At 41.9% G+C, this 20195-nt stretch overlaps 1 protein-coding gene across 2 annotated transcripts; it reads left to right on the forward strand.

The window, feature by feature from the left end:
• The first annotated feature begins 2568 nt into the window (after positions 1–2568).
• Positions 2569–18717, forward strand: GPATCH1 (G-patch domain containing 1). Of its 2 annotated transcripts, none has more exons than XM_048516003.1 (20): positions 2569–2683; positions 4488–4622; positions 5836–5921; positions 6449–6609; positions 7116–7213; positions 7507–7562; positions 7699–7929; positions 8818–8965; positions 9121–9200; positions 9887–10094; positions 11065–11346; positions 11618–11796; positions 12230–12357; positions 12599–12735; positions 14226–14395; positions 15020–15254; positions 15521–15631; positions 16665–16786; positions 17761–17918; positions 18383–18717. In XM_048516003.1, the coding sequence occupies exons 1-20, from the start codon at positions 2608–2610 to the stop codon at positions 18411–18413; spliced, it is 2832 nt and encodes a 943-aa protein (XP_048371960.1). In that variant the 5' UTR covers positions 2569–2607; the 3' UTR covers positions 18414–18717. The 2 variants fall into 2 exon arrangements, with proteins under 2 accessions (XP_048371960.1, XP_048371961.1); XM_048516004.1 differs by having other exon boundaries at positions 15047–15254.
• Positions 18718–20195: the final 1478 nt, after the last annotated feature.

Below are 20195 nucleotides of genomic sequence, written 5' to 3' on the forward strand. Positions count from 1 at the left end.
CTGGATGCAGTGGGGGTGGGGTGGAAACAGAGGGAATAATTTTCTGGTAGCCTATTGAGGTTTGTGGCAGTCCTCAAGGAAATGAAGGAAACAGTGCCGAGACGACTTCTTTAACCCTAGGGGTCCAGTACATTGGGCTGTTAGTGACCTCTTCTGGCCAACGTATGGCAGGTTTTAGGGGGACAGCTACATTTTCCAAAAGACCTATTAACAAACCAACTGTCCCATAACTTTTAGACACAATATGTCACAGAACAGAGCACCTGAGGGGCCAAAGCAGAAAGAAGAAGAAGAGTTTGGATTTATATCCCCCCTTTCTCTCCTGCAGGAGACTCGAAGGGGCTTACAATCTCCTTGCCTTTCTCCCCTCACAACAAACACCCTGTGAGGTAGGTGGGGCTGAGAGAGCTCCGAGAAGCTGTGACTAGCCCAAGGTCACCCAGCTGGCGTGTGTGGGAGTGTACAGGCTAATCTGAATTCCCCAGGTAAGCCTCCACAGCTCAGGCGGCAGAGCTGGGAATCAAACCTGGTTCCTCCAGGTTAGATACACGAGCTCTTAACTGTTTTGAACACCTGGGCTGGACCCCTCAAGTAAGTTGCACCCTGATCCAAGATGGGTTGCATCAAAAGCAATACCATCATTTTAAAATAAATTCTATTTCTGCAAGAGAGACAAAGAAGAGAGTGTCCTGTTAACAGCCGAAGCCAGGGCATTCTTAACCTTGCCTATTCCAATCTCCTAATTTGTACTAAAATTAAGGCACATTAATGCTTTTCTTAAAAACAAGAACCCATCACTGACAATTTTACAGTTATACTGGAGTAACATAATTACTCCAGTATAAATCCATGCAGATTTGAGCAACTGAACAAGAATGTCTGGTTTAATCTCCTTTAGTTTCACGCTGCTAGGCAACCAGCATTATTATTATTATATTAACGTCACTTTTAGCCCATTTTTTTCACAGACTCAAGATGCATTACAAAATATGAAAAGCAATTCAGGCAGATAACAAAAGGCCACAGTAATTGTAGTAGTGGTGACTTGGGACTACACAAGGCATCGATATGCTTTTGTTGACTACTGCCCACCTCATTAGATCCTCACTATTCAGTCATTTTATTTAGAAAACAAAAATTATTCCAGTATAAGCCTTTATGGGTTAGAGATCACTTATTCAGATGCCAAAAATTGAGTCTCACTATGCAGTCGGGTTGCCAACTCAAATTTAGGAAATTCCTGGATATTTGGGGATAGATCCTGGGCAGGGAGGGGTTTGAGGAGAAGGACCTCAGCAGGGTTTAATGCCATATCCTTCAAAACAGCCATTTTTTCCAGGGAAACTGATCTCTGTCATCCAGAGATCAGTTGTAATAATGGGATATCTCCGGGCCACATCTGGAGGTTGACAATCTTACTTATAGTCATATCTTCTATTGGAGAGGCTATTTTCTTTTGGCAGAGGGAGAATGGGTTATGCCAGGGGTAGGGAACCTGCGGCTCTCCAGATGTTCAGGAACTACAATTCCCATCAGCCTCTGTCAGCATGGCCAATTGGCCATGCTGGTAGGGGCTGATGGGAATTGTAGTTCCTGAACATCTGGAGAGCCGCAGGTTCCCTACCCCTGGGTTATGCAATTCAGGACATAGAAAAGTGACATGATGAAAACAGGAGGAGCAGCAGTGGTCTAGTGCAGGGGTAGGGAACCTTTAACACTCAAAGAGCCATTTGGACCTGTTTTCCACGGGAAAAGAAAACACTTGGAGCCGCAAATAATTTTTGACATTTAAAATAAAGATAACACTATATATATTGGGTTCTTTTACCTTTTACTCCGCTCATTCTGAGAAGCGCATGGATGCACTCGCCCTGCTGCCTGCAGGGCGGGCAAGGATGGGGCCAGCGGCTTGGCTCATGGAGCCACAGTGCAAGGGCAGAAGAGCCGCATGCGGCTCTCGAGCCGCAGGTTCCCTACCCCTGGTCTAGTGGCTAAGAGCAGATGCACTCTAATCTGGAGGAACCGGGTTTGATTCCCAGCTCTGCCACTTGAATTGTGGAGGCTTATCTGGGGAATTCAGATTAGCCAGTGCACTCCCACACACACCAGCTGGGTGACCTTGGGCTAGTCACAGCTTCTCGGAGCTCTCTCAGCCCCACCTACCTCACAGGGTGTTTGTTGTGAGGGGGGAAGGGCAAGGAGATTGTAAGCCCCTTTGAGTCTCCTGCAGGAGAAAAGGGGGGCTATAAATCCAAACTCTTCTTCTTCTTCTTCTTCTAAAATCTAACAAAGAAAAAAATGCTATTTAATTTTTCTTCACGCTGATTAGATGTTTAGATTTCTCAGATGTTCCTTGCAAAAACTACCATAATGCGGGACGGGGGGGGGGGGGGGGGGAGAAATACCCTCTACCCATAAGTAGAAACACGGTGGACAGTAAAGACTTCCACCTTAAAACATATAGTGCAGAAGGCCAACAAACCCAACCTGCCCACCTGTATCACTTCCTCCACACGAGCCCGGCTCCGTGGCGCTCCAAGCCGCGCCCATGAGGGAGGAGCGGGAGGAGGGCCTGAGCGGCCTCCGCCTCTTCAGAGGCCAGCCAAGATGGCGGCCGGCGACAGCGACGAGGAGGAGGAAGAGCTGGTGACCTATGGCGCCCCGCTGGAGCTGCTGGAGGAGGGTGAGTCTGTGGCGGAGTCGTGCTTAAATACAGAGACCTCGTCTTGCTTCCATTCCTGGTGTTTTCGGGGTGCGGAGGGTGTTGCACGGGGCATAATTTCTGCATGCAGCCCCCCCCCCCTCGCTTAACCCTTGTTTATTGGGGAGTAGAAGTCCTGCATATTTCGGTGGGATTGACTCCTGATTAAGCATTGCAGTGGGGAGGAGGGCTGGATACTGAGGCAGCAGGAACATATTGGGAGGGGGGCCACAGGGATTCTCAGGGAGGTCTATTTTCTTTTGGGGGTGTGGAGTAATGGGAAGAGGGTTAAGGGTTCAGTTGGCTGTGCAATGGGGCTGTGGCCTAGTGGTTGCATGCACACAGTGTCAGGTTCCCTCCCTGGTATTTTTGTGCAGTAGGTGACGGGAGAGACGCTGGAAAGCTTCCAGTCAGAGTTGGCAATACTCACCTGGATGACCAGTGGTCTAACTCAGAAGGCAGTTTTGTGCGCTCAGCAGTATATGCTGATATATTCTTGCTTTGTACTACCTACTCCTTGACTAATGTTTTTGCATTCACCCACATTTCTGGGAACTGTCTGTATTTGCTCCGTGTACATTTTCTTTATACATGTATTTTAAACATTCTCTGAATAAAAGTCAATTTGCTCTGCATGTAGGAAGTGGCTGGTTCAATTTCCATTTTAAAGAATCAAGTGGGTAGGTAAGGAGAAAGACCTCTGCTTCTGATCCTGGAGAATTGATCCTGGAGAATTGATCCTAGTCTGAATGGGCAAGGTAGACCAAGGATCTTAGTTGTGTACATGTTACAATGAACCTGTGTGCAGTATATGTGATTTTTCTTGCCGTGCATTTTGACCTTCATGTGTATATAACTGAATACACATTTCAAAACGCATATTTATGTAGACATCGGTCCCTTGTTTTATTTTTAAAGGAAAATGTGGTTAACATACATGTTAAGGCAGCTTTATGCATTCATATGCGTAAATGTTTGTATCCTATACTTTATTAACTAAATGTGACTGCAGCCTCCAAAGATACCTTGTCTCTGCCTTCCTGAGGAAGAACAAGAGCTACTTCTTTGGGGATTAGTGGAAGGTTGTGGTTTGTCAGTGGACTATTGATCAGTTTCTGGTGGACCAATGTGACATACCAGCTGCTGCGATTTTTCTAAAGAATTCTGCAGTAGGTGGGGCTTGCTCTTATCCAATGAGACAATTTTATATTCTTAAAACAAGCGCACTTATTCTTGATCGTTCAGTACTAATTAGTTCTCCTAATAATGTTCTTATGTACAACTCCTATGTTGCACTGGTAATAGACTAAAATTCTACTTTTTAAAACGAAAACAATGCAAGACTCGTGTTAGCCCACTCCTGTTATGGGTCATTTGATTTATAGTACTATTGAGTTGTACTTCCAGTTTTTATTTTGTTCCAGTGTCTTTTCAAAAGGAGTGAGATGGAAAGGCTAATATATATTATATCATATTCAGTCTGGTTCACTTTATTGACTCTTGGATCGGATGACTTAATCTGAAGGGGTTGACCTGCATGTATCATTATATACTGAGGTGGAGGATTCATAGCTTTCCAGTGTCTACTAGCCTAATTTAGTGGTCTAGAGAACTTTGGAGTGGGGGCATTGTCAGCGCAGTAGCTGTATTGACCTTACTGGACATGGAGTGAGTCAATTCTAATGTCTTTCAAGCTAGTAGATTCTATCAGAGATACCTGTGCCAAAATGATTGGACCTTTCTATATCATGTTCAGATTTAACTGTTGCTTTTTAAATAATTACAGGTGAACGAATTAAGAAGCCAATTCCTATCCAAGAGCAGATGGTCAAAGATGAAAAGGGACGATATAAACGTTTTCATGGAGCATTTAGTGGTGGTTTCTCCGCTGGCTATTTTAATACTGTGGGTTCAAAGGAAGGTTAGTCACTTTTTGTGTTCGAAAGAGACTTTGGGTACTAGTGGAAAGAGTATAGTTAGGATCATGGGACCTGCATGGACCAAACCCGTGTGAGATATGGGTCATAGTATGAAAGTATGAAAGGGAATTTTGTGGGACTGTATGAAAAAACTGTCTATCCAACCCTTTGCACTATGTGCAGTTATTGAAATCGTACAAAATATACTCATGTAAAAGTTTAATTGACATTTTATGACTTTGTTTCTTCTTAGTGTGTTGAGGATGAAAGGTGTCTTTTTAAAACAAATAGCCAATTACGCAAAACACTCCACACTGTGCCTCTGAAGATGCCAACCATAGATGCAGGTGAACCATGAGGAACTAAAACTTACCATACCATGGCCATGCAGCCCAGAAAACCCACAGCAGCCAGAGTTTGTAAAAAAAAGTTTTATGTGCACCTTTAGAAGAAGATAATTCTGAAATGATGGAGCAGCCCTAGAGATCACCTCTGAAATGCCTTTGTGACTTTGATAATCAAGGTCACCATTATGAAGCGATCCTTTAATGTAGAGGCTGCTATGGAACACAGGAAGGGGAACCAAAGGCATTTCTGCAATATGAAAGGTCTAGATCAGGGGTAGGGAACCTTTAAAACTCAAAGAGCCATTATGACCCGTTTTCCACGGGAAAAGAAAACACTTGGAGCCGCAAATAATTTTTGACATTTAAAATAAAGATAACACTATATATATTGGGGGGGTTTTACCTTTTACTCCGCTTATTCTGAGAAGCGCATGGATGCGTCCGCCCTGCTCCTGCAGGGCGGGCAAGGATGAAGCCGGTGGCTCGGCCTCGCCGGCCGCCAGGAAAGCGCCCACCCCACTCCAACGAGGCGGGCGAGAGGGGAAGCCCACGGCACGCCCCAGCCGACCGCAGGCAGTTGGTGCACCCGCCCTGCTGCCTGCAGGGTGGGCAAGGATGGGGCCAGTGGCTCAGCTCGGCTCGTGGAGCCGCAGTGCAAGGGCAGAAGAGCCGTATGTGGCTCTCGAGCCGCAGGTTCCCTACCCCTGGTCTAGATCATTTAGGGCTTTATAGGTTAAAATTAGCACCTTTAATTTAACATTGAATGTTCTAGAAGCCCATGCTTAACAGTGTAGTATAACTAATTTTGAACCTAAGCAAACCATAGCAAAGTTTAATCTAATGGAAAGATGAATTGCTTTCTTTAAAGGATGGGCACCTTCAGCCTTTGTATCATCGCGCCAAAAGAGAGCAGAGAAGACAGTCTTGGGTCCCGAAGATTTTATGGATGAAGAGGTAACCTTTTACAAATAATACAAAATTAAATCCTTTGGCATTATTAATTCCTGGGGGTGGGGCGGGGGAGAGAGAGAGACAGTGATTGATTTTCATATGGTATGTAGATAGATAATCATATCTTTATAATGCTCATATTCCTTATCTAAACAAGGCCATCAAGATGGCAACCCCAACAAGGGGCTTTCAGGGCAAGTAAGAAGACTCTTGGATTGGATGACTTAATCTGAAGGGGTTGACCTGCATGTATCATTGGTGGTTGGCCATTGCGTTCCTCAGAGTCTTCCTTGATGGTCTCCCTTCCAGCGTCCAAAGATCTTACAAAATCAGGTGGTATCCTACCAATTTACCCTCCTGCTGCTTATTAAATATTAATGATATGTTGTTTGGCTAGGAAACAGGGCCTTTAATGATGGTACAGTTGAAGTGCTCTTACATATATTTGTTTCAAGGTTACTGCTCAGCTATTTACGTGGATTTGATGATTAACTATTTATAATCCTTTATCTTTTTCTCCTCTTCTGAAGGATCTGGGTGAACATGGGATAGCACCAAAGGAAATTACAGTTTCAGATGAATTTGCTTCCAAAAGCAAAGATAAAATAAAAGAGAAAGCCAGACAGATTGCAGGGGTTGCTGCCCCCATTCCTGGAGCGGTATTGTTGGATGAATATGTCGCACCTGCGAAGTGAGTACATTTATCCTCTGCCTTATTGCTGAGTAAAGCCTTGTATGCAAGAGTTGCAATATAGTTATGCAAGAGTTGTTTGCAAGAGTTGTATGCAAAAGTTGCAATATAATTAAACAACACTACCAGTTGAAACATCGCCTGTAAGAAATTACTTTCTAAGAATGAAAACACCTGAGGCTTGATTAATGGCAATGGCGGTATGACAGGAGTCACCTGCAGGTTAATGAGGAATATCAGATAAGGGGAGGAGGTGGCGATGGTTCAACTGGTAGTGTTGTTTAAGACTATACTGCAACTCTTGTGTACAAGGCTTGCATTTAAGAAATGAACATCTTAAATCTTTTGGCATATTTTTACTGGCTGGATTTTTGTCCATGAGTTGGCATTAAACATAGCAATGTTTACTTTTATCCTCACGCAAGAGACTGTAACTAGGCCTCTGCTTTGAAAATTATTGACGTGCACTCTTGCAATAACCCTTTGTTTATAAATTCTGTTTTAAGGATCACCATTGGCATTGATTTGTTGCGAAAAATGGGCTGGAAAGAAGGGCAAGGTGTTGGACCTCGAGTGAAAAGAAAAGCACGCAAGCAAACATCTGGTATATTTTAATTAAATATGGATTTTTGAAAAAGTATAAATGGAACGGAGACTTCTAGTCTCCTGAGGAGACATCTGGATAACTTTCATAGCTCCTTTTCTCAAGTGATATAAAATTTGTACACACTGGGGATAGTGAACTATAGAAGTATAGTTCTAACACCACCCTGAGCCTTTGGGGAGAGGGCGGTATATAAATTAAATATACGATACGATAAGCAGTGAATTGAATCAGCTCTTAAATAGAACATGTAATGAAGAATAATAACATTTCAGTATCTTTGCTTGTTGCAGATCCTGGTGTGAAAATCTATAGCTGTGCTTTGCCCCCAGGATCTGAAGATTCGGAGGTATTGTTTAACTAGAAATGTTCCATACTTTGCTATCTTACATAATTAAGAATGATAGATGTTAATAAAAAGTTGTGATTACAGTAATGAATGCCAACAGGGGTATATATTGGTAATAATTCTTAATTTCCTGAAGGAAGAAGATGAATATCAGCCAGAAAATGTGACATTTGCACCCAAAGATGTGATGCCTGTAGACCTGGCTCCCAAAGACAATGTCCATGGGCTTGGTTATAAAGGCTTGGATCCTTCTAAAGCCTTGTTTGGAGTTTCAGAGGAACATGTAAATGTTTTCAATCCCAGTTCCGAAAATTTGATTGGTGATCTGAGGCACAGTAAAGGGCGAAAACTGGGTATCACGGGCCAGGTAAAAAAAATTAGTTGTAATTGTGTTTCATATGGCTGTGGAGATAGATTATTGAATTGATTTGTGATGCCTGATGAAATCTGGTTTTCAAAGAGCGGCTGAATAGATTTTTCAGTGGCTTAAACCTTACTTGATTTGGTGCCACCATTATGACGTTCTTATTCAAGTGGTAGATATGTACTTGTTTCAAATTGTGTGTGGAGCTCACACAAATGAATGCTTTCATGTGGCAAGGGGGGGAGGAGATGGGATTCCCTGCATGTAGAAAACTGGCATGTCAAGGGAAAAATCTTTAGATTAGATGTCTCCTTGACATGATGATTTTCTGTAGAAAGAAAATCATTTCATATGTATGCATTCAGTCATGAGAGCCCCAACTACCGTCTGAAAAGACATGGTCCAGGCATTAATCTGCCATCTCATTGAAAAGGCTGTTTGGCAGGGCACTGGAGTTAGTTCATTTCCCACAGTTCTTTGGGTAGCAGTCAATCCTGGAGACTCAGCATGGTATAGTGGTTAAGAACAGGTGCACTCTAATCTGGAGAACCGGATTTGATTCCCCACTCTGCCACTTGAGCTGTGGAGGCTAATCTGGTGAACTAGATTAGCTTGTGCACTCCCCACACACGCCAGCTGGGGGACCTTGGGCTATTCAGAGCTCTTCAAAGCTCTCTCAGCCCCACCTACTTCACAGAGTGTTTGTTGTGAGGGAGGGGAAGGGAAAAGAGTTTGTAAGCCCCTTTGAGTCTCCTTACAGGAGAGAAAGGGGGAATATAAATCCAACTCTTCTTCTTCGTACTTACTTGACTTTTTTCCCCCAAGGCACAGTTACTTAGCTTATAAAAATTGTCTTTGGTTGTAATAATTTCTGTTTTCTTTTTTCCACAGGCTTTTGGCGTAGGGGCTTTGGAAGAGGAAGATGATGATATTTATGCTACTGAATCGCTTTCCAAATATGATACTGTCCTGAAAGATGAAGAACCTGGAGACGGGTTGTTTGGTTGGACAGCACCTAAGCAATATAAAAGCAGTCCAGGTGAAGCATTGTGTAGCTTTAGCATTTCAAAAGCCCAGAGATACTATTTTCAGTTACCTTTATGTTCCGTTTCCTGGATGATGTGATACTGCATTACCCTGTGTCCTGCTTCTTTACCCTGGAAGTGCTGATGAACTCTCCCAACTGTTTTACAGGAATAGAAAAAAAAGTTAAGTACATTGGGAAAATTTTAGATGGTTTCAGTCTGGCCTCTAAGTCGACAACCTCCCAAAAGGTGAGCGAGCTGCTTTAGTTTTCCTTGATCAGTTCATTGAATGGTTCCCTTTTTCTTACATTTAAATAAATGGAGACCTGCAAAAATTGATTGAAATTTGCAAGACACAGAGTCACATTGGTGGTTTGCTGTGGAAAAAGTTTTATTTTTGTTGTATTTAAAACATTTTTGTCTGTTCATTTCCTCCTTTGCTCGATGGTTGCCAGGGTAACGAATGCTTATGAATATGAGTTCATCACCCTGTTCAGTAAATCACAGTTTTAATGAGATATGATGAATTCATTGAATTGGGTCCTGATAGAAAGGTGGGCCCATTTAAAACAAAATAAATAAAACATCTGATTACTCTCAGCATTCGATGCTTCCTTGGTCATGCTTGGTTCCATTGGGGGCAGGAGCATTTTAGGTTACAAAGTCATGTTTGTCTGCATGTCTGGGGAACCCCTCAAGTATCCAGAAACCTCTACCTTGTCTGTCAGTGGCCTGGTTTTTTGCTTCTGTGATTGGCACAAAAGCCTCCTATTAGACTGTTCAATATAGTTTAAAACATAATGAAATGATAGTGCCTAGTGACTTTTTGATAGCTGCGTTGGATGTAACTAATGCTTAACTAATCAACTTGAGACTATGCTCCGAACAATCATATGTATTTTGTTGGGGGTTGATTTGTTTTCGTGTGTGTGTAGAAGGTTTATCTGCCTCCTGATCTACCGAGGGATTACAGACCAGTCCATTACTTTCGACCTGTGATAATTGCGAGCAGTGACAACTCCCACTTGGTGCAGACCTTAGCAGAATCTACTGGGAAGCTTGAGAGTGAGACAACACCTCATAGCAGACACCAAAAAACTGCTACTCAGAGGAGGCAATTGCTGGGTGAAATGGCTCTGACAGGTACTCCTCTTCCTTTATGTCACTTTGTTATTACACAAGTTCCATTGCTATAACCTTTATTTATTGTACTTTGCCTAGTCTGTTAATGGCTTTTACGTCTTGGAAGAAATACTCATATCTTAAATTGTATCATAGTTCCTCTTCTTATCTGAAAGCTGATAAAACATAATTGAATTCACCATCTTCCCCACTAGTAAATCTTGATCATCCAAACATTCAGTGGTAGATCATTCTGCATATGTGTGTGTTCTGCTTCCAAATGTTTCAAACCATTTGTTCCTTGAGTTTTTCTGTATTGAGGCACTGCCTGCTGTTATGAGCCAGATCTCATGTTTCTGGGTAGGTGGGGCACATCTATTTTCAGGCATTTCAGATCCAGCATAGGTGTCAAACCCAGGTCCTCCAGGTGTTCATGGACTACAATTCCCATCAGCCCATGCCAGCAGGGCCAATTGGCTGTGCTAGCAGGGACTGCTGGGAATGGTAGTCCATGAACATCCGGAGGGCCTGAGTTTGACACCTATGCCCGGGCTGAATGTAAATGTGACCCAGAGTGATATAGTGGTTAGAGTGTTGGATTAGGGTTTGGGAAACCCAGCTCTGACCTCTCCCCCTCCGTGCTTTGTTGGATACCCTTAGGCTAGTCATGCACTCAACCTCAACTACCTTGTAGGGTTGTTGTGAGCATAAAATGGAGGAGAGAAAAATGTAAGCCACTTTGCGATTCTCACTGGGGAGAAAAGTGGAGTATAAATGAAGCATATTATATCTTTTGTGGAAGTATCTTGACATTTTTGGAGCACCTATCAGTAATGGTGAAGCTGGGCTGCATCTGAGATATATTTAACTGTATGCCTTTTAATCAAGAAAACCATGTAAACTCTTTTCTATTTTTTAAACTAGAAAGTGTTTGTTTTTATTTTGTTTTGAAGATTCAGTGTTACACTTCTCATGTTTCTTTCCTTGTTAGGTCCAACAACATCTGTTCTAGAGTATCTGTCAAATAAAGACAAAGAGCGAATCAAAGAAGTGAAACAGACAGCAGTTCAGCAAGTAAAGACACCTGTTCAACAACCCTTGCAGAACCAATTCCAGGCACCTGCCTTACGTGACACCCCAGAGGACTGGCAGTCGCTGTTGGGGTCCCAGGTGGCCTCTGCTGGTTCTAGTGGCTTCAAACCCTTTGCATCGGATCCAGAAAAACAAAAGAGATATGAAAATTACATTGAAAGACTTAAACAAGGAAAGAAAGGTAATTAGCAAAAGTCCACGCAACTCTTGTTCCCTCACCATGAGGTGGATTTTGCATCTCGATACATTGCATTGTATTCATGATTGTCCCATTTTCCAGACCGTGGTGGTTTATGCTAAATCTATTTTACATTTTATTGGCGAAAATATCATCATTGATTTCCAAGAATGTGTTCTCTTTTTTGCATCTGAATTCAAGATCACAGTTTATATTTCAGCTTGGTTTTCTCAGGCTGTTGATGACCTTTGCTTTTTATCCCCCACCCCATTAGATGAACTAGGAAGCTGTTTAGATCAAAGTATGACAGAATGGGAGCGCGGAAGGGAGCAAGAGGAGTTCCTTCGTTCCGCCATGTTGTACAAACCCTCCAGCTCCGCCTTGTCGTCTAGATTTACTCATGGAAAGCACGAGGACGACACTGACAAAGTAGACGTTGCTCGGGATCAAGAGGTGTGTCCTTGGACTGCTGTATGTTTCATATGCATTTTCAGTACCATTTGAAAAAATAGCCATTTGTCTCTGGAATGAATTCACAGTGGGTTGGATTCTCTCCCTTTCCCCTTGCCTATCTAATTTGTTTCGTTTATACCCCAACTATCTCCCAAATGGGAATTTTATCATTTTCCTATCCTCCAGATCATAGAGGGACACTTTAACATCATACCACACAGGCTCATTTTCACTCTTTCCCACTTTATTCCCATCCTTACAGCCACTCTTGGCCTACCTGGCTTTTGTATATGAGTCCCAGCATAGATTTGGTGGGGAGTAGGGGAAGGGGTCAAAGGGGAATCCCCTTCCATTGGCAATCCAACCCAAATTTTGCAGCTGACTTTTACGTTCTTTAGTGCTGGAAATGCTAATAACGGCATGGTTGTTTTAGACTGACCTTGACGACAAACAGGCAGCTGCAAAGATGAAGATGTTTGGCAAACTGACAAGAGAGAAGTTTGAGTGGCACCCTGATAAACTACTGTGCAAAAGGTTTAATGTTCCTGATCCTTATTCAGAGTAAGTGGGATTGACTATTCAGCCTTTTAAAAAATATTACTTTGGTAGCTGCAGAACAGAGAGAAAAAAGTTCTCGATAGTTACACAGTTCATTTGTACAATAAAATGTCAGAATCCTTGACTGCAAATAAAGTATCGTTTAATATTTGTGTCTCCTTATTTTTGGACAACCTTAGCTTAATGATGGCAGAAAGTTTACAGAAATGTTTGACTGAGAAACCCTGTTTTTATTTTCCATCAGGTCAAGTATTGTTGGATTGCCCAAAGTGAAACGTGACAAGTATTCTGTATTTAACTTCTTGACTGTCTCGGAGCCAGCACTAAAGATGACGAGTCAGCCTATGAACGTAGCAGTGCAGCCAAATAACACTCCCAATAGTAAGCGCTTCAGTGCTTTCTTAAATTTGTGATTGAACCATTTGAACTGTTAGTGCTCTTGAGATGCAGCAAGGTGTGGTGCAGTGGTCCTGCCCATTGGTGGGGAGACTCAGGTGGCGCGCAGAACACCATTTGCCCATGGCACCACTCCCTTTTGCTGCTTTTGAAAGGCCCTACAGATCGTGTTCATATGTGCACAACAAGAGCATCATCCTTCCTGCCTCTTTGCATAAACAACTGAATGGTGAGCTGGATCAGTCAGTTTTGAAGTTCCTCAGTGGTTCTAACGTGGTACTGGTGGGCCCTGTAGTGCTCGTGGTACTGGTGGGCCCTGTAGTGATACGATTCACAGCCACAATAGAATCAGGAGGACTGATAAGTGCTCAAACTTGTAATTCCATCCCCCATTCAGACTTTTCTGTTCCTCCTCCTTTTTCTCCTTCCCCCACTCTTGAATTTCCTTTGTTTCTTTTTGTTCCCTTCCTGCAATATGGCTAGCAGGGATGTATTGTATTGAATCCATCTCCTAAGGTAGCCATTTTTGTTTGGCTCTGCCTCTTGAGGCAGTTGCTATGGGGTAATGCTCACTACTCCCTGTCAACATTCCAGAAGCTCCCTCAGGCTCAAAAAACTTGGGGCTTTTCCCTTCCGTGGCCCCACCACATAGTGCTCAAGTGGCTTTTCTTATACCCAGTTTTCTTCATCTGCTCTTTACTCTCCTAGCTTTGAAACCAGTGAAGTCATGAGTCTGTTCCCCACTTTTCTTGTCACGTGCTTGTGGCTTAGTTGATAGATTCTGTTCTGCTGCCACAGGGTCCTAGGTCTGAATGACTAAAAAACGCTGGTGCAGTTGTTTGAGGGTTGGTCTGGGACCAAGGAAAACCTGGTACAAGGCCCATCTTCCCTGCCCTGAAGATCAATAAGTGACCTTAAGTCAGTGGTGAGCATAAAATGGAGGAGAGGAGATGCACTCAGAGCTCTTTAGAGGAAGGGCAAGATAAGAACAAGAAGAGTTCGGTTTTATACCCCATGTTTCTGTCCCGTAAGGAGTCTCAAAGTGGATTATAATCACAACCTCTTCCTTTTCCATCAACAGGCACCTTATGAGGTAGTTGAGGCTGAGAGAGTTCTGAGACAGCTGTGACTAGTCTAAGGTCACCCAGCAGGCTTTATGTGGAGAAGTGGAGAATCAAACTTGGTTCTCCAGATTATAATCCACTGTTCTTAACCACCGACTGTCTAAAATGTGATATGTAATTGGTTTTTAGGAGAACATGCATATTTGTGTAAAATAAGGAGGGTGAAAACCAGTTGGGTCTGACACAGATTCCAAAACCAGGTCAATGGGACTATTCTTCTCCTTTCAGTTTGTAATCATCCCTAATTATTAAGGATAAGTGCATGCAGTAACGATGCTCCAAATGTATTTTTAATTGACCGAGGAAATAAAATAAATAACCTTGAAACTTCATTGGATTCCTGTCTTTAAGAGCCAAAAAAGCCTTCAAGATGGGATGTCTCCGACAAAGAGCGAAAGAAAAAGGATGCCATTAGTGAGTTCATAAGCTTGGCGAGATCAAAGGTTGATACTAAGGAGCAACAGCACCTCGCCGCAGAATTCAAGGACAGCAATAAGACAAAGGAAGCTGATTCCAGTAAGGTACGGTTCCAACTGTTCGATGCTTCCAGTTTGGGTTTATTGTGCTGTTTAACATACTCAGGCTTCTCAGACTTTATCACCTTGAGTCGTATAACATTTTCTTTAGGACTAAGCTATTTCCTCCTCCTGAGTTCCTTTGGAGATAGAGTTTGAGGAAGAAAATGAGTTTTCTAAATGAGTATTATCAGTAACTAACCCAGTGCTAGCTACTACCATGCCAGAGCTTGTACTGCATAACTAGTGTATTATGCCTCTCCAGAAGCAAAATCAAAAGCCCATATTTGGAGCCGCAATCTTTGTGATATCCTCCAGTTTTACACATAAATAATTCAAACGGTCATTAAACATTTTGAAATGGCTGGCAGCTCCTCCTTTAGCCTGAACGAATGTCTGAGTATCTTTTCTGTGGAGTGCTGTCTGTTCCTTATGTTACTGGCAATACCAGTAATGCAGGACCAGCCTATTTTGTGTTAGGAACATCTTATATTTACTGTGGGCATTTGCACTCGTTACCATCATGATGGAACTGTTAAAGCTTCTGCCTTCCATGCGCTGATGCAAAAATAAATTTGGTTAGCTTTTAAGGTGGTAATGGACTTTTGTATACCTGGTTTTGTCATTCAGATGGTACATGAAAAAACTGGCATACAGGAAGAAGCAACAGAGGAAGAAAGCAGGCCATCAATGGATTTATTTAAAGCCATCTTTGCCAGCTCCTCAGATGAAAAATCATCATCTTCTGAAGAAGAGAGTGAGGAGGAGGAGGTGGAGGAGGAGCTGCCTACGGGGGTGCCCGGACCAGACTTGGATAGTATGAAGCATCACGATCAGCCAGGTGCCCTTCCATCTAAGGACAAAGGTAAAGAAACTTTCTCTTTTTGTGGATTTCCATTAATTTATGAGGGATGATCCTGTAAAAAGGTGTAGAATTAAAGGGACACTTGAACATCAAGGAGTCTTCAAGGCAAAAGATGAGCGGAGGTTGTTTGCCACCCAGTCTTCCTTGGTAGTCTCCCATCTAAGTAGTGACCGTGACCAAACTGGGCACTTCAGGCTGCTTCTGTGTTTAGAGCAACAGTCGAATTGTTCTTCAATCATTATTTTTCTTTTTGTGTACTGTTAAAGAAAGTGAAGTGATTGCTCCAGAGATCTCCGTTACTGTAGCTCCACCTTCAAAGGAAGTCGTCAATCAAGGAGAGGAGTTTGGACCAAGGCTGCCCCCGGTTGGTGGATTTGGTAAATGTTAATATTTTAAAATTAATTTGTAAATTATTTAATGTGCGTATATTATTTTATTACAGAGTTCTAAACTTTTTATAAAGCGGTTACGCATAGAAATGTCAAGGTCTCTTCAAAATTACTCTACAGAAGTAGATAATGGAAGCGGGCTGATAACAAGGACTAACTCTGAGATTAATTTAACGTTGTAGCTCATTCTCTATTTAGATTGGGATGCATTCATAAAGCTTGTCTTCTTAATCTTAGGTAATTTTTTTCTGTCCAAATCTCATGCAGACCTTAAATTAGCTATCTCTGGTGCGGGAAAACACATTAAAGAGCCTTTACAAATTTTAGTCACATATTAATTTTGTTATTGTATATTTCGGCAGGAAAATTTAATTAGCTTCTGGAGAAAAATAGTCCTTTTGAATCTGCTTAATTCCTGTTTGGTGTTAATACCTTTTCTCTTTATCGAGAATTATCTTGCAGCCTACAAAGAATGTCTGCTTCTGTTAGGAAAGCTTTATTTCCAGTGTTTTAAAGAAACCTATTTGAAGGTTTAGTTGACGGTGCTATTGTTGAATCCCTGAGCAAGCACAATGAAAATCTGGTTTATCTTGCACAAAAAGGGGTGCTGAATAAGGTAGAACTTCTTATTAGACTGACGAAACCTTCTGGCAACTACACAAATGAGGTTTAAAGAACAGCTGCTAAGTAGGATCCCAGCAAACCTTTCCAACCTATGCCTGAGGGACCACTGTGGACTTATGTCCATGTGGTCAGGGGGACTACAGGGAGGGAAGCTGGGAAAACGATTCACTCCCTTTACTTGTGTGGGAATAAACTCTCCTGGGGTCAGAAAGTATTGCTGAGAGGAAGGGGACAGCAGAAAGATCTGTATCTGCCAGCACCTTCAGCTGCCAGGATGGTGGATCCAATCTCTAGTAAACCAGAAATCTAAAACTTAAGTAACCATAGTTTACATGATGTATCTTGATGTGAGTGTGTTACTTACATCTGTTGGGAATTTTTTGTTTGTTTGCTTTAGGTGCTCTGCTGAAAAATGAGGACACGCAATTGATGAGTTCTGAAGCCAGCAAGAAAGGGAGGCCGAAAAAGAGCAAAGAGAAACACAAGACCAAAAGAGAGCACAAACACAAAAAGGAAAAGGTAGAGTTAACGTTAAGCACAAACCATTTGCCAATCTAAGAATACTATGTGGAATCCATCCACTCCACCCTAATCATGACTTGACAAAAAAAGTGTGCTGGCAGACATTTGTGCATTGGGCTTCAAGTTTGCGTGGAGGCCTACATAGTTAAGCACCTGTTTACCTGATCTGAACACCTTGATTTTGTGGTGTTGCATAGCTAAAGCTTGTATGCATTGGTCTTTGCATCCGTAGGGCTTGCTTGCTTGCTTGCTTGCTTGCTTGCTTGCTTGCTTGCTTGCTTGCTTGCTTATTTATTTAATTATAGGCCGCCTCATCCCCGAGGGGCTCGAGGTGGCTCACAACATGGCTGTTCCAACATGGCTTATCCAAGGTGGATGTGCAGAGTGCATATGTGATCCCAATTAAATCTTAATCTTGATGTGGGGATTTCTGCCCTGGAGTAATAAGAAAGTTGTAAACTGCCTTGAATATAACTACATTCAAGTTGCAAGTCATCATGATTATCGCTACGGAAAGGCAGAGTATAAATACTTGTAATAAATAAGATAAACAGGTATATTGACCTGTGCAAAATCCCAAACAGAACCCCAGATCCACGTAATATCTTTTATTAGGACTGACCAAAATGATATAAAACCATTCTGGTTGGTCCTAATAAAAGGTATAACATGCATTTTGGTGTTTTTCTTTTCCTTTCAATATGATAAAGGCATAAGATGTGAGAATTATGATGGGAATATTGAAGTTGATGGGCTGCAAACATGTGCATACCTCCTTAGGAATAAAATCCCTTGCAATGTCTAGGATATGTGCACACACATCACTTTATTAAACCACTTTCAGTCTTCTATCAGAATAGCCGTTTGGTCCTCTTACACATATTTTGTGTTGCTTTGTTTTTTTCTTTGCCATATGTTTCTTTGCTAAGGTACAGGAAGGCACTAATACTAGATGTGAACTTAATTTGCAGAAAAAGAAACACAGGAAACACAAACACAAGGGAAAGCATAAGAATAAGAAAACTGAGAAAGCCAGTGGTTCAGACTCTGCCGAGAGCAGCGGAAGCCAGAGCGAAGAGGAGACCTCCGATATACCCCCCAATATACCCCCACAGGAGCTTTTACAAAGGTAGTTGTAGCTCACCTTTCTTTACACCTTTGGGTTTCCATTTGCCCAGCGAGAACTGTTGGTATATAATCAAGAGGACTGTGATCCTTAACTTCCATTACAATAGTGGTTGTACTGAGATGCTGAAAATGCATACTCACAAGCTGATTTGTTTATTCAAATTTTATCGACAGTTTAATGACAGAACTTAAATTTGCTTAGAGAAAAAGCCTGATGACTATAGAAACAGTGCAGACATTTTCACCTATATTTAGGGGTAGATAGGCATACCTGCATTTGTTGAGAATGTTTGATATTTTGAAAACTTTAGTATTTGGATCATCTTACATTGCTTGATAGAGAAACAGGAGGAAAATTCAGCTTGCAGTTTCAAAATTTTGGTTGGGCTTTGGCAGTAGGGTGTTACGAGGATGTTGTTTTATAATCACCATTCAATTATTCTCCATTCTCCTTTTCTCTTTTAGGCTAAAACAGCTTCCCCTCGTCAAACACTAGCTTGGATTCTTGGACAGCATATATCTTTTGGTCAAAGCAGATCTCCTCTATGATGGCAGATCAGCAATTTAAAGCATATTTGAATGTCCTGTAAATATTGTATTTATGTTGAATTTGATAGCGTTAAAACATGCTGCTTTTGACAGTTCCTAGTTTTAAAAAAAAACAGATGAAATATGGAATGTTGGCAAAGACTTAATTTTTCATCTGACTTCAAAGTATTCTCATGTTAAAATGAATCATGCAGTATGCATTTTAATGAAGATGAGCATGAGTAAATTTTAATAAATGGAACTTACCACTCTTATGTCTAATGCCTAAAAGTTATTTCCAGAAAATAATTTTATTTACTTAAAATAGTTATAATCTGCCTTTTGGGGGGGGGGGGAATGCCTCCAACGCATCTAATTTTTAAAAAATCTAAAACATGCTGAACAAATAAAACCTGTTTGGAAAAAACAAAGTTGCCTTTCTTGCAATCTTGACTCATTCAAGTTATTCCAGTTTTGCAGTACCTTTTTACAGTGAATACTAAAGCTCAGAAAAATATTCTAAATAAGTGTAACTGTTATTCACAAGTAACTAACTTTCTCTGGATTAGAGCCTTATAGTGCAATCCTAAACACAGTTTAGGGTCCAGTATCCTCAGAAGGGCATCCAGTAGTTTTCTAAATTCAGTGACCTTAGAAGGGTATAACTCTGCTTTGATTGGCACCGTAATGTTTCAGTCAAGATTTTCATGGATGATTTTCCATCCAAGTCTGTTGCATGTAAGGCTGGGGGGAAAGTGAAATATCTTTTATAGTAAATGTTCTTCGTTGGAAGAAAGAGGCTGATGCTGTGTGGTATTTAGACCACGTCATCCTCCGATAACTTTCCTACTTGGTCCAACAAAGACATTGCTTACATTTGCTTATTTTGTAGAGGGAAAAATGCCAATGGTCATGTTTTAATAAAGCCAATCTGTACTGGGAAGTTTTCAGGGTGGTGTAACTAATACATTTCTTGTGGACTTCATGAGTAGGATGGAGTAGGGGGGAAATGGCTATAGGAGATTGGATTGGTATAAAATACCACAGAAGTGTCTGTAAGTTGGGGCGAGACATTACCATTCCACAAATAGAGGCCTAAGCAATTTCTAACTCAAAAGGATTAAAGGACAAAAAGCAGCATATCATAGGCCTGTGCCGCACAGGCAAAATAATGCGTTTTCAAACCACTTTCACAACTGTTTGCAAGTGGATTTTGCTATTCCGCACAGCTTCAAAGAGCACTGAAAGCAGTTTGAAAGTGCATTATTCTGCATGTGTGGAATGAGCCAGAGTAATTCGGGGGTGGTGCAGGGGAACCTGAACACTTTCCTGCAACAAAACCTTGTGTTGCTGACTACAGGTTGCACAAGGGGGGGATGATGAAATGCAAAGGAAGAGGTAGGAAGGTTGATGTTTATACAACACAAATCTTTGTCAGAGTCATCTTTATAAATATTTCTTCATGGCTGGGCCTCGAGAGCTTTCATTCTGCCATATATCACCCCTCCCCATACAACTACCTCATTAAGACTTGGTGTGGCCATAATTTTTCTGGTTCAGCCCTGGAACCTCCTGTTCAGCCCAACTGACAAAGATGGCCTAACAGGAAAGAGGCTCTTGGTTTGTGAAGTTTCCTCAGTGCTGGATAGCATACCCATTTGGGGCTCTGAATGTAGGGCTGCCGACTCTCGGCTGGGAAATATCCGAAGATTTTTTATGGTGGAGCCTGGGGAGGGCAGGATTTAGGGAG

Source organism: Sphaerodactylus townsendi, linkage group LG14, assembly GCF_021028975.2.
Source record: "Sphaerodactylus townsendi isolate TG3544 linkage group LG14, MPM_Stown_v2.3, whole genome shotgun sequence".
Classification (NCBI taxonomy): Eukaryota; Metazoa; Chordata; class Lepidosauria; order Squamata; family Sphaerodactylidae; genus Sphaerodactylus; species Sphaerodactylus townsendi.

What these genes read in the sequence shown, in the direction of transcription:
- GPATCH1 (XM_048516003.1), top strand. Translation starts at nt 2,608, where the DNA reads ATGGCGGCCGGCGACAGCGACGAGGAGGAGGAAGAGCTGGTGACCTAT. An exon ending in GTTCCTGATCCTTATTCAGA is followed by an intron (nt 12,358 to 12,598) that starts GTAAGTGGGATT and finishes ATTTTCCATCAG; the next exon opens with GTCAAGTATTGTTGGATTGC. An exon ending in GCCAAATAACACTCCCAATA is followed by an intron (nt 12,736 to 14,225) that starts GTAAGCGCTTCA and finishes CCTGTCTTTAAG; the next exon opens with AGCCAAAAAAGCCTTCAAGA.